The 17,182-nt window shown below is 41.6% G+C and overlaps 1 protein-coding gene across 2 annotated transcripts in view; it reads right to left on the bottom strand.

Annotated features, from left to right (window-relative positions):
* smad2 (SMAD family member 2) overlaps window positions 1–17,182 on the bottom strand; it is a 202,023-nt gene that overhangs the window by 32,929 nt on the left and 151,912 nt on the right. For both annotated transcript variants that reach the window (XM_068030252.1, XM_068030242.1), the window contains 4 exons: window positions 9,646–9,839; window positions 6,447–6,581; window positions 1,546–1,620; window positions 970–1,023 (listed from right to left, as the gene is read on the bottom strand). In XM_068030252.1, coding sequence (XP_067886353.1) covers window positions 970–1,023; window positions 1,546–1,620; window positions 6,447–6,581; window positions 9,646–9,839 — 458 coding nt within the window. The remainder of the gene's footprint in view (window positions 1–969; window positions 1,024–1,545; window positions 1,621–6,446; window positions 6,582–9,645; window positions 9,840–17,182) is intronic.

Below are 17,182 nucleotides of genomic sequence, written 5' to 3' on the forward strand. Positions count from 1 at the left end.
ACCTTCCCTCCAGCATAAGGTAGGAGGTGGGGATGTTCATTGATGATAGCATAGTGCTCAGTATCATTTGCAACTCCTCAGATACAGAAGTACTCCTAGCCTGCGTGCAGAAAGACCTATACAACATTCAGGCTTGGGCTGATAAGTAGCAATTAACATTCGCACCACACAATTGCCAGGCAATGACCATCTCCAACAAGAGAGAATCTAACCATCTTCCCTTGACATTCAGTGGCATTACCATCACTGAATCCCCCAACATCCTAGGGTTACCAATGACCAGAAACTTAACTGGACCAGCCATAAAAATACTGTGGCTACAAGAGCAGGTCAGAGGCTAGGAATCCTGCAGTTATTCATCTCCTGACTCTACAAATCTTGTCCACCATCTATATGGCAAAAGTCAGGAGTGTGATGGAATACTCTCCACTTGCCTGAATGGGTGCAGATCCATTAACACTCAAGAAGCTAGACGAGGACAAAGCCGCCTGCTTGATTGGCACCCCATTTACAAACATTCGCCCCCCACCACCACCAATGCACAGTTACAGCAGTGTGTACCATCTACAAGATGCACTGCAGCAACGCACCAAGGCTCCTTAGACAGCACCTTCCAAACCCGTGACCTCTACCACCTAGAAGGACAAGGGCAGAAGTTGCATGGGAATACCACCACCTGCAAGGTCCCCTCCAAGCCACACACCATCCTGACTTGGAACTATATCGCCATTCCTTCACTGTCGCTGGGCCAAATCCTGGAACTCACTTCCTAACAGTACTGTAGATGTAGCTACCCCACGTGGACTGCAGCGGTTCAAGGTGGCGACTCATCACCATCTTCTCAAGGGCAGTTCGGAATGGGCAATAAATACCAGTGTTGTTCACATCCCAAGAATGAATTTTTAAAAAACTAAGTCATTAGCCCTTTTTAATACAAAGCTTTTTTTTTTTACAAAAAGGTTAACTTACCCAGGCTATGATTGACTGGTGACAAGGTACTTGGTGACATTTCTGCAGGAGACCCTAAAAAAGTAAAAAAAAAAAGTGACTTTAGAAAAAGCAATTCAACAAAACTCCAGTTATATAATTAAAAGGATTCCTTCACTATTCATGTAGACCGCATTTATGGATTTCAAGCTAGATTTTCCTCAGCTTATACTACAAACTCCTCGTTTGCATTCCTTCTAAGTTAGCAAAAATAAACACTCATTCTAAATGTCTTATAAATTACACTTTTAGTAGTCAGAGGTTGAAATTCCTTCACCTTCCAGTAAATATGATTTCTCTCATCCATTCTGAAGTTAGCAAAAATCTGCGTCATTTAATGCCACAGGAATCTAATTTCACTCTGAGCAGCCATGTTATTGAAGTTGTCAAACATTTTATTTTGTGTTTAAGTAAACTAACAGAAAAACACCATAATTAACAACTCCCTCTTAGATGCAAAACCCTGATCAATTGCTTCCTTAGCAAACCGATCAACACCTTCAGGGTTTACAGTAAATTCACCGATATACCGCGTGCGCTTCAAGAGAAAAAGCTCACCTGTATCCATACTTTGGTTCATTTGTTGATCACTCGTCTCCCCATCTTCACTGATGTAGCCAGGTGGTGGTGTTTCTATTAGAGTGAGACAGATGTCATCCTAGCCATAAAGCCAAGTTATTGTTGAAGTGATCAGATACCACTTCAACCAGTATCCAGTAATAGGGTCATTTTATAACAATATTTTCACTAGTACTTCTGATGTCTACAGTGCAAACTATTCAATTTATGTATATTAAACTGGACTAAAACAGATGTTGCTCAAAAAAGGGCAGGACTGGGTACTAAATATTCTTTGATACAAGGCATTCAGAAAAGATAGGAGGAGGAGGGGTGGCAGTATTAAGGAGATTACTACAGAGGTGTCAAGGACAGAGTCTATTTGGTTAGAGTTAAGAAACAATAGAGTTAAGAAATAGAGATACCATTACACTACTGGGTGTGTTCTATAAGCTGCCAATTTATATCAAAGATTAGAGGAGCAAATTTGCAGGGAGATTAAAGAGGTGCATGAACTGCTAATAGTGGTGCTAATAGTGATAATGGGTGACTTTAATTATCCTAATATAGATTGGGATAGTAATAATGTAAAGGGCAAAGAGGGAGAAGAATTTCTAAAGTGTGCTCAGGAGAATTTTCTACATGAGTATGTTTCCTGTCCAGTGAGGAAGGAGCCATTGCTGGTTATGGGAAATGAGTTGGATCAAATGTCAGTAGGGGAACATTAAGGGGGCAGGGATCTTAAGATTTAGATTAGCCATGGAAAAGGACAAGCAGCAATCTAGAATAAAAATAATTGGAGAGCCAATTTCATGGGGTGAGAACAGACCTGTCCCAGATAAACTGATTTATTGAGAAAACGTGAAAAAGATTTGCAGGCAAAACTGTAATGCAACAATGTGCTGCCTTCAAAGACGAGATGGTTTGGGTACAGTCAAGGTACATTCCCATGAGGGACAAAGATAGGTCTAAAAAAGCCAGAGCTCCCTGGACAAGCAGAGTTGAGAGGGTAAAATGAAGCAGGAAGGAAGGGGTGCATATAACAGATGTCAGGTGAATAATACAAGTGAGAACCAGGCTGAATATAGAAAGTTGAGCAGGGAAGTGAAAAAAATAAGCAAAGCAATGACAGAGTATAACAGACTGGCAGCTAATGTAAAAGGGAATCCAAAAGTCTTCTATAGGCATAAAAATAGCAAAAGGAAGGATGGGTCCGATTAGGGTCCAAAAAGGGGATCTACGCATGGAGGCGGAGGGCATAGCTGAGTAACTAAATTAGTATTTAGCACCTGTCTTTACCAAGGAAGATGCTGAAGTCGTAGCCAAAGAAGAGGCAGTTGAGATACCAGATGGGCTAAAAATTGACAAAAAGAGGTGGTATTAGAAAGGTCGGCTGTACTTTAAGTTGATAAGTCACCAGCACCAGATGGGATGCAGCTGAGGATGTTGAGGGAGGATTGGAAATCTTCCAATCCTCCTTAGATATGGCAGGGGGTTGGCGAGGCAGAAGACTTGAGAACTGCAAATGTTACACCATTGTTCAAAAAGAAAGGTGCAAGGATAAACTCAGTAACTGCAGACCAGTCAGTTTAACTTTGGTGGTGGGAAAGCTTTTAGAAACAATAATTTCATACAATATCAACCGTCACTCAGACAAATACGGTTTCATTAAGGAAAGCCAGCATGGATTTGTTAAAGGCAAATCATGATTATTTAACCTGATTGAGATTTTTGATGAGGTAACAGAGGGTTGATGAGGGTACTGTACGTGAAAAGTGTTAAAGTACCAAGTAATAGCCTTGTCAGAAATGTTGAAGCCCATGGAATAAAAAGGGACAGCAGCAGCATGGATACAAAGTTATTTGAGTGACAGGAAAGAGAGAGTGGTGAATGGTTATTTTTCAGACTGCAGGAAGATATATAGTGGTGTTGCTCAGGGGTCAGTACTAGGCCCAATGCATTTCTTGATCTATTTTAACTTAGGCCTGGGTGTACAGGACACAATTTCAAAATTTGCAGATGACACAAAACTTGGAAGTATTGTGAACTGTGAGAATAGTGAGAGTCTTCAAGAGGACATAGACAGGACGGTGGAATGGGCAGAAACGTGGCAGCTGAAATTTAATGCACAGAACTGTGAAAATATACATTCTGCAGGAAGAATGAAGAGATGCAATATAAACTAACGGGTAGAATTCTAAAGGGAGTGCAAGAACAGAGAGGCCTGGAGGTATACGTGCACAAATCGTTGAAAGTGACAGGACAGTTTGAGAAAGTGGTTAAATATATGGAATCCTGCGCTTTATAAACAGAGGCACTGAGTACAATAACAAGGAAGTTAAGTTGAATCTTCATATAAAAATAGTGGTTCAGCCTCAACAGGAATAGTGTGTCCAATTCTGGGCACCGCCATTCTGGAAGTTTATGGAAACTTTATAAGAGGGTGCAGAAAAAATTTAGAAGAATGTTCCGGGGATGATGGACTTCAGTTAGGTGGATAGATTGGAGAAGCTGGAGTTGCTCTCCTTAGAGAAGGCTGAGAGGAGATTTTTTTTTTTTTTTTTTTTTAAAGAGCTGTCCAAAATCATGAAGGGCCTGTACAGAGTAGATAAAGAGAAACTGCACCCATTGGCAGAAGGATCGAGAACCACAGGATTGGCCAAAAAACCAATAGCGACATGAAGAAAATCTTCTTTATGCAGTGAGTGGTTAGGATCCTGAGAGTCTGATTGTGGAAGAATTAATCTCAACTTTCAAAAGGGAATTGGATAAGTAACTGAAGAGAAGAATTTGCAGGGCTGCAGGGAAAGGACAGGTGAATAGAACTAGCGGAGTTGCTCTTAGAGAGCTGGCACGGAGAGGACGGGCCGAATAGCGTCTTTCTGTGCTGTAACCATTTCATGGTTCTTTGCATACTAGTTCATGCAGATTTAGAGGGACAGTTTAGATATCATCCATAGCAATGCACATTAGGGCTACAAATAAGTTCACAAAGAAAGCTGGACTGGAATATGTGCAACTACTTTCACAAAGCTTTGAGCTTTTATTCCCTGAAATGTTAATTTTTCCTCAACATAAGGCTCACTGACAGCTCCAAAGATGCACTGGACAGACATCACAAAATTATAAAGCAGAGTTCTAGAGCTGACAATTGTTTGATTTTTGGTTTTATTTTTGAAGAAGAATTTAGAACACGCGCCATGATCCATTTCCTCCAATATACTGTGCGGAACTACAGAATCACAGCTTCAATCCAATCCAAAAACTAGGTGATTTAAACAGGTTAAACAAACTAAAAGTTAAAAGAAACTTCCTCCAAATATTGTTATGCACTGAACAAACTACAGCAGTTTTATAACCATTGCCTAAATTTGTTTCTAAATTTTAACTCAGTTCAACCCTTGTTTAAAAAAGTTGAAAATTAGCACTAAATCTGATGGAAATTAATTCCACATTAAGAACTCAGGAAGAACATAGTCCTACAAAAATAACCTTTCATGATCTTCAAACTGTCCTCTAGTTGCATTCACAATTGAAGTTAAAACACCTTCTTGCAGTTATACAATTCATTCCTTTCAACATTTTGAAGATTTGCATGATCATGTCCTCTTTTCACCAATGATAACAAATTCAGTTTCTTTAGTCTAACGTTATAATGTAGAGCTTTAAATCCCAAAATTATGCAAATCATTTTCTGCATCCTTTCCAATTCATCCACATCATTTTCAAGACAAGGTGCCCAAAACTGCACACAGTACTCCAAATATGCTTCACCAGGAGTTAGCAAAATCAGCTATGATTTGTAACTGAATACCCTTGAAGTACATTGTTGGAGCAGAATTGCCTCAGTCTCACCCAAATCTTCCTATTTTCTCACTCACGTCAGCAGAAACCCATTCATTCTCACAAAATCCAATTTCCCACCAATATACATCATGCACTTCTTCCCATTTACCTTTCCTTGGCTCATCTACGTAACTTCTCCGCATTTAGTATTTGCTATCTTGTCTCTAGTTGAGAGGCATAACCATATCATTTGTCAATGAGCAAATTTTGTATTATTTATACCCACATCCACAACATTTATGGACAGTGTAGGACAAAGAGGTATAAAACACAAACCTGCTTAAAATCAATTTGTACCCATCTTTTACCAGTAATATCCTTTACATTTAGCGTTTAAAAAGGGTAAATGCAGAGCATTAGCTCTTGCCTTTTGACAATATACACTGGATTGCTCTCATCTTCAACTTTGTCAAAGAATTCCAGTACAGTTTTTTTTTTAAAAATTCATTCATGGGATGTGGGCATCGCTGGCTCGGCCAGCATTTATTGCCCATCCCTAATTGCCCTGAGTGGCCATTTCAGAGGGCATTTTAAGAGTCAGAGTCACATATAGGCCAGACCAGGTAAGGACGGCAGATTTCCTTCCCTAAAGGACATTAGTAAACCAGATGGGTTTTTACAACAATCGACAATGGTTTCATGGTCACACTAGACTACCTTTTTAATTCCAGATTTTTTTTATTAATTGAATTCAAATTTCACCATCTGCCGTGGTGGGATTCGAACCCATGTCCCCAGAACATTAGCCTGGGACTCTGGGCTACCAGTCCAGTGACATCACCACTACGCCACCGCCTCCCAAGAGGCAAGATCTGTTCTTTCTAAAACTATCGACTTCCCCTCATTACTTTAAACAACTATGGTTAAATATCAATATAATTTCATAAAGTAGAACAGAATTTATCAAGTTAGCAATAATTGGGATTCCTCTGATGCAATACTTGATGCTAGTTTTCACTTTGCTTGTTTCCCCCACCCCAATTTATGCTGAAGCAAGATTGCTGAAAATATAAACCAATTAATTATACTGCAGTTAGACATTTGTTGTAAAATACCTGGGATATAGTTGCTCTGTGGCTCTATTCCAGCTGGAAAATTTGTGTTTTCAGGAATGGAATGAGTATAGTCATCTAGCGGAGGCAACTCTGCTGGAATTTCTGTGTGTCGTGGCACCAATACAGGAGGCAAAACTGAAATGAATAATAAGAATCATTAATTACACAAACACAGTTCTGAGGCTTAAACTTCTTTCCCAATTGTGCATGGCATCACAGTTACAGCATAATGTAGTGTAACAAACAGAATATATCTATCCTTCACATTTATACTGATATAAAAACAGATTCCTAGAAATCTTTCACCACACGTTCTTGCAACTCAGGACTAACTGGCAGCTTCACCACACCTGTGACAATCTTAAGAGTTGAAATGGCTTTAGAAATACCTAAATTGCTCAATGCATCCATTGAAGGCTTGCAAGAGTCTGATACTGCATTGGACCTTCAAAAGCAGACAATACTGATTCCTATTCTTCAGCAGACCAAATCCCAAAAGACAACCAGAATATTATTCTTGATTCAAATGCTTACAAATAAGCATTTCATTTTCAGTGGGTTGTCTCTTCGAATGTTTTCTTGCTCTCTTTAAGACACCGTTACCTCAGTAACAAGACTCTGAAAAGTGAATCAGTATCACGAGTCCAAACACTGGAGCTGAACAGGGTAGCTAGGGATAGAGTAGGTCCCCTTAAGGATCAGTGTGGCAATCTGTGTGTGGAGCCACGGGAAATGGGCGAGGTCTTAAATGAATATTTCTCGTCAGTATTTACCATGGAGAAGGTCATGGAAGCTAGTGAGTTCAAGGGACAGAACAGCGATATCCTGAAGCATATCAACATTACAAAGGAGGCGATGTTGGAGGTTTTGAAGCGCATTAAGGTGGATAAATCCCATGGGCCTGACCAGGTGTATCTTAGGATGATATGGGAAGCAAGGGAGGAGATTGCTGGGGCCCTGGCAGAGATTTTTGTATCATCGTTAGCCACGGATGAGGTACCAGAAGACTGGAGGATAGCTAATGTTGTGCCTTTATTTAAGAAGGGCAGCAGGGATAAGCCAGGGAACCACAGGCCGCTGAGCCTTACTTCAGTGGTGGGAAAATTATTGGACGGGATTCTGAGAGACAGGATTTATATGCATTTGGAAAGGCATGGTCTGATTAGGGATAGTCAGCATGGCTTTGTGCGTGGGAAATCATGTCTCACGAATTTGATTTGAGTTTTTCGAGGAGGTGACCAAGAGGATTGACGAGGACAGGGCGATGGACGTTGTCTACATGGACTTTAGCAAGGCCTTTGACAAGGTCCTGCATGGTAGGCTGGTCCGGAAGGTTCGAACACATGGGATCCAGGGTGAGCTAGCAAATTGGATACAAAATTGGCTTGGTGATAGGAGGCAGACGGTGGTAGTGGAGGGTTGTTTTTCAGATTGGAGGCCGGTGACCAGTGGTGTGCCGCAGGGATCGGTGCTGGGCCCTCTTGTTTGTCATATATATTAATGACTTGGATGTGAATGTGGGGGGCATGATTAGTAAGTTTGAAGATGACTGCAAAATTGGTGGTATAGTGGACAGTGAAGAAGGTTGTCTAAGGTTACAACAGGATATAAATCAACTGGGAAAGTGGGCAAGGGATTGGCTAATGGAATTTAATGCAGACAAGTGTGAGGTGATGCATTCTGACAAGTTAAACCAGGGCAGGACATATACAGTGAATGGAAGGGCCCTGGGGAATGTTGTTGAGCAGAGACACCTTGGGGTGCAAGTACATAGTTCCCTGAAAGTGGCAACACAGGTAGACAGGGTGGTGAAGAAGGCGTATGGCATGCTTGCCTTCATCGGCCGAGGCATTGAGTACAAGAGTTGGGACGTCATGTTACAGTTGTACATAACGTTGGTGAGGCCGCATTTGGAGTACTGCGTGCAGTTCTGGTCGCCGCACTACAGGAAAGATGTGATTAAGCTAGAGAGGGTGCAGAAAAGATTCACAAGGATGTTGCCTGGTTTGGAGGGCTTGAGTTATAAAGAGAGATTGGATAGGCTGGGTCTGTTTTCCCTGGAGCGAAGGAGGCTGAGAGGGCACATGATAGAGGTATATAAAATTATGAGAGGCATAGATAGGGTAGATAGCCAGAGTCTGTTTCCCACGGTAGGGGTGGCTAAAACTAGAGGGCATAGATTTAAGGTGAGAGGGAGGAGGTTTAAAGGGGATCAAAGGGGTAAATTTTTCATACAAAGAATAGTGGGTATCTGGAATGAGCTGCATGAGATGGTGGTGGAGGCAGGAACAGTAGTAACATTTAAGAGGCATCTGGACGCATAGAGGGATATGGAATTAATGCAGGCAGGTGGGATTAGTATAGATAGGCATTATGGTCGGCATGGACGCGGTGGGCTGAAGGGCCTGTTTCTATGCTGTATGACAATGAATGAAAGGCTCAAAACTAAGCTAAAGATTACTTTGGTCCGAAAGGTGCCTAACTTAATAGGTGCCATTAGTCTGAAATGTGTCAATAGCACCAGAACATCACTAGCATTCTTTGATTCCTATGGTTTATATACCATCTGAGGTTTACCTGGCAACATTGTTAATCTCAGTGGGCAGGTGGCAACAAGTTGAAAGAACCCAAACATATGCTAAAGCTCCAGTTGCAGATTTAACGCTGGAGGCAATTCGCACGACTGCTACAGTGCATTCCTTTGTGCACTCAATGCAATATTTAAATCAATTTCCACATTCTATTGAAAGTTCATGGAAAAATGTTCTTCAACACTAATGCAAAATCTTGGAAAATGCAAAGATTCATTGGCAGCTATGTCTTGCGGGGCACATTTCACGGAGTGCAGAGACAAATGGCCTAGGGATATCCAATGAGAGAACATCTTCAGCATTGCAGTAAATTCTCCATTATCAACCCAGAGGTACATCGAAAATGTTGAAGTAGTCATAACATTTTCAGTTTCATCCAACCGTATGGACTTTTTCATCAGGAGTTTCAAGGAGTGTTCCACATAAAAGGTAGTACCCTGAGTGTTCACATTTTAACAAACTAATTTAAAAAGCATTCCCTTAACAGTTAAATTTGCCCATGTGGGGCCTCAGGATCATTACTTTGCTACCTTGAAACGTGTGAATGAACAAGATTAAATTTAATTTTCAAAATTAATTTGCATAATCTAGCATTAGCTTGCACCCACCTGGTGTCTCCACCCTCTGATAGTGGTATGGGTTAACACACACTTCATCCTTCTTAAGATTGAAAGCATATTCACAAGTTTCAATAGCTCGAAGCTCATGGTGACTGTGAAGATCAGGCCATCGCCACAAACGACAGTAAATAACATGAGGCAAACCTTTGCGATGTGAAACCTGCAGGCGGCCATCAAGTGATCTGCACAGAAAAGAAGAGATAAGATCATGTGGAATTCTCAGGGTATCACATTACAAGTTTTAGCATTATAAATCTTATTACTGAAAAAAATCAAATTTAATATATAATGTATTAAAGAAAATTAATTAACTGACCACTTACTACCATCTAATGGCTCACAAAGTTAATGGAGTAGGTGACAAGGTAACGGGGCAATTAAATTTTTCACAATTTACAGTACTTCATTGTAATCACAGAACATTCTCAGGAACAGCTTGTGCTAAAGAGATATCAAATTATGCCATTTTTTTTTCAGATAGTGTGAATATTCCCAGAGGTAAAATTAGCCTAGATATCATAATACTAGTATTTAGACTATTTTTCTTCAAAACCTAGCCCCAGTTAAATTTAAATCTCACCTTTGGCTTTAGTTAACTATATATTTCTTCTTAGTATTTCATGTTTCCTAAAAGCAATTGTGCTATTTCTGCAATTTGTAACCCAATTTATTAGGCTAACTATAGCAATATTAACCTTACCAGTGAGAATATAAATAGTTGCGAATGATCAGTCAGACTTAGTTTATCTGAGATTTATTAACACATCTATGGACATGGAAAGGATTCTGTGATTACTAATATTTTTCGATTACAAAAGCACTTGCTTTACCTGGTTTTCTTGCATTCATACAGTGTCATTCAGAAACAATCATTAAATTCCTATTTCTTCCCCTGCACATTAAAAGTTTTTCCAGTGGCAAGGTATTCAAGCCATAATCTAAGCCAAAAGCACTATTAATTATGTCACAGCACTGCTGCCAGTCTCAAGCCATAACCACCAGTAGCAGCACTGGGACAATAGGACAAGAGGCAATGAACATAAATTCTGAAATTTACATTTGATAAAACTAGATTAGCTCTCAAATTTCAAAAGATCTCACTTTACATCAAATCCTTCAATGGCTGAGTGACAACTTGGCTGAGTCAATACTGCTCTCATCTCAAATCAAGTTTATAGGTTCAAGCTCCACACCAGACTTTAGCACATAATCAAGACTGACACCCCAATGCTGTAATCAGTGTTGCATTGCTGGAGGGAATCATCCTTTTGATAAGATGTTAAACTAAGACCGTTTGAAAGGTTCAAGTGATCTCCTATAGTACATGTCACTATTTCTTTCAATCAAGATGACCAAAAACAGATTAAATGTCATTCATCTGACTGCTATTTGCAGATTCTTGTGCCCAAAATAACCACCATGCTTGCTGACATAACAGTCAATGCTGTTCAATGTAAAAGGAGCACTAAGGCATAGAGCCAAAAAGACCGAGGTATGATTTTTGGTCAGAGATGAATTATTGGGTCTCAACAAGAGCAGCAGTTGAGATATTATAAGGGGTAGGCATGGGGAAAAAAGCATCAGCCAAGGTTCTTGCTCCTGATTACCAAAAAGTACTCGTGTGAATACCGAGAGAACAAGAAGATCACACACAGCTGCCCTCCACAGTTAAAAACCCTGCCAACACAATATTTGCAATTGTACATGCAGAATGGCAACTTGAGTGAGGTAAAAAGAGTTACCAGCACTTTTAAAATCATTACCCTGCAAGAGTTGGTGCCTTCAATGGAGAAAATTTGGGTATGGGAAAGCTCTCCGTCAAAAGGAATTATCATAAACTTTTTTTTTTATTCTTTCAAGGGATGTGGGCACCACTGGCTAGGCCAGCTTTTATTGCCCATCCCTAATTGTCCTCGAGAAGGTGGTGGTGAGCCACCTTCTTGAACCGCTGCAGTCCATGTGGTGTAGGTACACCCCACCCACAGTGCCGTTAGGAAGAGAGTTCCAGGATTTTGACCCAGCGAGAGTGAAGGAATGGCAATATAGTTCCTAGTCAGGATGGTGTGTTAATATTCCAATTTTGTGCTCGGAGTAGGGAAAGGACAGAAAAGTAAATGTTTCAGTTCACAGAAGCTCATTCAAACAAGGAAAATTTAAGCAGTTCAAACAGTTACAGAATGTAGACTTGAGCTCCAATTACATTCATGTCTGTTTGCATTACAATAACTCAGCAATATAAGAGAATGCATTTTTAACCCAATAGACAAAACTTCCAACTCAGCAAGGCATAGCAATTTTTATATCCAGAGTTGTAAAGTATTCTTATTTTTCTTTATCCCTGGTTAAAACAGTTGATCTTAAATACAAAAGCAGTGGAGGCCAAAGATAGCAGAGCTCTTTGTGATGGCTAAATGCAGGAACATAGAAAGGGAGTTGTTTTGTCTTGCTGGAGAGGGTTAAAGATAAAACAGCTTAAGCCATTACTAGTCAAACGTAAAGGTCAACTGTGGATATTGGAAAGCTGAAATATAAACAGAAAACGCTGGAAATACTCAGCAGGTCAGGCAGCATCTGTGGCAAGAAACAGTTAACATTCCAGGTCGATGATCTTTCAACAGAAAGAGAAAATGTTACAGATGTTAACAGGTTTTAAGCAAGAACAGAGCCAGGGAAAGAGACAGTTGGAGGCAGGGGGAGAAGTAGGGAAGGTCGATGATGGGTGGAAGGCAGGAGTGATTAAATGAGAAAAAGGATAATGGTGCAAGACAAAAGTGGGTGGTAATGGAAGCAAAAAAAGTCTCGAGAAGCTATAAATGGCAACAGCAGAAATCATTAACAGTGCCTGCTGTCTATAAAAATGGGAGCACTATTATAGCTGAAATTTTTGAACACTAAGTTGAATGCAGAAAGCTGTAAAGTGCCCAGTTGCCCCCAATGGGAAAACTTCAATTTTGCTTCAAGTTTCAACCCATCCCTCACCTTTATTTCCAACTCTTCCCATCCTCAATGCAACCTTCCACACCAATGCTTCAGATTAGTGTTCCTTTTTCCTCAATGGAGGATTCCCCTCCACTGTGGTTGACACATGCTCAACCGGGTCCAACCCATTTTCTACACATCTGCTCTCACCCCTTCCCCTGCCTCACAAAACCATGATAAGCTTCCACTTGTCCTAATCTACCAATACATCAGCCTCTACATTCAACAGAACATCCCACACCATCTCCATCACCTGCAGTGCAACGCCACCACCAAAAACATCTTCCCTTCCCCTTTCAGCATTCTGTTCCCCTCTTCCATCACCCCCAACAACTGCACGTCACCCCACAGCGCATTCCCATGCAAGCATAGGAGATACAACACCTCCCTTCCCACTTTCCAGGTCCCCAAACATTCTTTCCAGGTGAAACAGTAACTTACTTGCACTACTTTCAAGTTAGTGTACTGTATTCAATGTTCATGAAGCAGTCTCCTCTATACTGGGGAGAACAAACACAGACTGTGTGATCACTTTGCTGAACACCTGTTCAGTTCCCAGGCCCAGATGAGATGTATCCCAGGCTGTTGCGTGAGGCAAGTGAGGTGATAGCAGGGGCGCGAACACAAATTTTCAGATTCTCTCTGGCCATGGGAGAGGTGCCAGAGGTCTGGAGGACAGTGAATGTGTGCCATTATTCAAGAAGGGTAGTAGGGAAAGACCAGGTAATTACAGGCCGGTGAGTCTATCAGTGGTTGGGAAACTATTGGAAAAAATTCTGAGGGACAGGATTAATCTCCACTTGGAGAGGCAGGGAATAATCAGGGATAGTCAGCACGGCTAAGTCAGGGGGAGATTGTGTCTAACTAACTTGATTGAATTTTTCAAGGTGGTGGCTAGATGTGTAGATGAGAGTAAAGCAGTTGATGTAGTCTACATGGACTTCAGTAAGGCTTTGATATGGTCCCGCATGGGAGATTGGTCAAGAAGGTAAGAGCCCATGGGATCCAGGGCAATTTGGCAAATTGGATCCAAAATTGGCTTAGTGGCAGGAAACAGAGGGTAATGGTCAAGGGTTGTTTTTGCGAGTGGAAGCCTGTGACCAGTGGTGCACCACAGGGATCGGTGCTGGGACCCTTGCTGTGTACATTAATGATTTAGACATGAATATAGGAGGTATGATAAGTAAGTTAGCAGACGACACGAAAATTGGTGGTGTTGTAAATAGTGAAGAGGAAAGCCTTAGATTACAGGACGATATAGATGGGCTGGTAAGATGGGCAGAGCAGTGGCAAATGGAATTTAATCCCGAGAAGTGTGAGGTGATGTATTTTGGGAGGACTAACAAGGCAAGGGTAGACACAATGGATGGTAGGACTCTAGGAAGTACAGAAGGTCAGAGGGACCTTGGTGTACTTGTCCATAGATCACTGAAGGCAGCAGCACAGGTAGATAAGGTGGTTAGGAAGGCATATGGGATACTTGCCTTTATTAGCAGAGGTATAGAATATGAGAGCAGGGAGGTTATGGTGGAGCTGTATAAAATGCTAGTTAGGCCACAGCTGGAGTACTGCGTACAGTTCTGGACACCACACTATAGGAAGGATGTGATTGCAATGGAGAGGGTGCAGAGGAGATTCACCAGGATGTTGGCTAGGCTGGTGCATTTCAACTATGAAGAGAGACTGAAAAGGCTAGGGTTGTTTTCCTTAGAACAGAGAAGGATGAGGGGGAACATGATCGAGGTACACAAAATTATGGAGGGGCATCGATAGGTTAGATAGGAAGAGAATTTTTCCCTTAGCGGAGGGGTCAATAACCAGGGGGTATAGATTTCAGGTAAGGGGCAGGAGGTTTAGAGGGGATTTAAGGAAAAAATATTTCACCCAGAGGGTGGTTGGAATCTGGAATACACTGCCTGAAGGGGTGGTAGAGGCAGGAACCCTCACAACATTTGTATTTAGATGAGCACTTGAAACGCCAGAGCATACAAGGCAACGGGCCAAGTGCTGGAAAATGGGTCTAGAATAGTTAGGTGCTTGATGGCCGGCACAGACACATGGACCGAAGGGCCTATTTCTGTGCTGTATGACTATGACTCAGTCTGCAAACGTGGTCCTGAGTCTCCAGTCGATTGTGATTTTTATGCTCCACCCCACTCCCACCCCTCTGTCTCCGACACTATTCCAATGAAGCTGAAGAGGTCAAGGAACAGCACCTCATCTTTCAATTAGACAGTTTACAGCCTTCCACACTCAGATCAACAATTTCAGATCATAACCAGTGCTTCCATTTTATCAGACAGCAGTGTTAGGGTCTGAAGTTCTGTTAATGGACGATAAATACCAGGTAGCTCAAGATAATAGGGTGAACAGGTGTTGGTTGTTAAATGAGTTAATTGTATTCAAGTGTGTATTCAATAAGAGCAAGCCAACACTGGCTGGAGGTGTTTGGAGAGAAGTGAGCTCTGTGACAAGCAACAAACAATCTCCACCGAAGCATCCTAGTATCAATGTCTTTTTCACAAACAGGTTTGGATATTTTTGACAAGGAGGTGCTGGTAACGATTCGGTCATTTACAACTCTAAACCCATCTTCTATTTTTTTTGCTTGTCTCATTGCCATCTTTTTTGTCATTTAATCAAAACTGCCTTCCACCCAATAACAGACCTTGCCCTTTTATTCTTTCCTCCTCCACCCTTTTTCCTATCTCTGTCCTTCTTTAAAACCTATTACATCTATAACATTTGCCAGTTCAAACAAAAATTACCAACCTGAAATGTTAACTTTCTCTCTCCACAGATGCTGCCTGACCTGATTATTTCTAGCATTTTCTCTTTATAACCACAGTTAAATGTGTTTTCTCAGTCATTTCTAAGCTGGCAGATTACAACAACTTATTTACATTGAGCCTTTCATGTGGAGAAATGTCCCAAGGTGCTTCAGAGGAGTGAAAAGTAAAGTTAGACACTGAGCCATGTAATGAGATATTCGGGCAAATGGCAAAAGTTTAGTCAAAGAGGTAGGTTTTAAGGAGTGTCTTAAAGGAAGAAAAAGAGGTAGAAAGTCAGAGGTAAAGGGAGGGAATTCCAAAGCTTAGGGCTGAGCGAGCTGAAGGCATAGCCAATGGTGAAGCAATTAAAATAAGGGATGCTCAAGAGGCCAGATTTAGATGAGTGCAGATATCACGGAGAGTTGTGGGGCTGGAGATTAGAAACAGGGAGGGGTGAGGCTGTGGAGGAATTTAGGATTTAGCACAAGAAAGAATGCGGGTAGCAGAGTTTTGGATGACCTCAAGTGTACAGAAGTTAGAATGTGGGAAACCAACCAGGAGTGCATTGGAATAGACACGGTTTGAAGGAACAAAGGCATGAATGAGGGTTTCAGCAGGCGCTGATAATGATTCGGAGGTGGAAAAAGGCAGTCTTAGTGATGGTGCAGATGTGTGGTTGGAGGGCACACTTTTTTTGTTGATCACCAAGAACAGCCAACACCAGTCCACCATATGTGCCAAAACGACAGTTTTCATAGAAAATAGGAGTAGGCCATTCAGCCCTTCGAGCCTGCTCCACCATTCATTATGATCATGACTTATCATCCAACTCAGTAACCTGTTCCTGCTTTCCCCCCCATATCCTTTGATCCCTTTCGCCCCAACAGCTATATCTAACTCCTTCTTGAAAACATATAATGGTTTGGCCTCAACTGCTTTCTGTGGTTGCGAATTCCACAGGCTCACCACTCTCTGGGTGAAGAAATTTCTCCTCATCTCAGTCCTGAAAGGTTTACCTCGTATCCTTAGACTATGACCCCTGCTTCTGGACTCCCCCACCATCGGGAACATCCTTCCTGTATCTACCCTGTCAAGTTCTGTTAGAATTTTATAGGTTTCTATCAGATTCCGCCCTCACTCTTCTGAACTCCAGCGAATATAATCCCAACTGACTCAATCTCTCCTCATAAGTGTCCCACCATCCCAGGGATCAGTCTGGTAAACCTTTGCTGCATTCCCTCGATAGCGAGAACATCCTTCCTCAGATAAGGAGACCAAAATTGCCCACAATATTCCAGGTGTGGCCTCACCAAGGCCCTGTATAATTGCAGCAAGACTTCCGTGCTCCTGTATTCGAATCCTCTCACTATGAAGGTCAACATACAAAGAACAAAAGTACAGCACAGGAACAGGCCATTCGGCCCTCCAAGCCTGCGCCAATCTTGATGCCTGCCTGAACTAAAACCTTCTGCACTTACGGGGACCGTATCCCTCTATTCCCATCCTATTCATGTATTTGTCAAGATGCCTCTTAAACGTTATTATCGTACCTGCTTCCACCATCTCCCCCGGTAGCAAGTTCCAGGCACTCACCACCCTCTGTGTAAAGAACTTGTCTCGCACATCCCCTCTAAACTTTGCCCCTCTCACCTTAAACCTTTGTCCCCGAGTAACTGACTCTTCCACCCTGGGAAAAAGCTTCTGACTATCCACTCTGTCCATGCCGCTCATAACTTTGTAAACCTCTACCATGTCACCCCTCCACCTTATTAGAA

This window comes from Heterodontus francisci, chromosome 1, assembly GCF_036365525.1.
Source record: "Heterodontus francisci isolate sHetFra1 chromosome 1, sHetFra1.hap1, whole genome shotgun sequence".
In the NCBI taxonomy this organism is placed as follows: Eukaryota; Metazoa; Chordata; class Chondrichthyes; order Heterodontiformes; family Heterodontidae; genus Heterodontus; species Heterodontus francisci.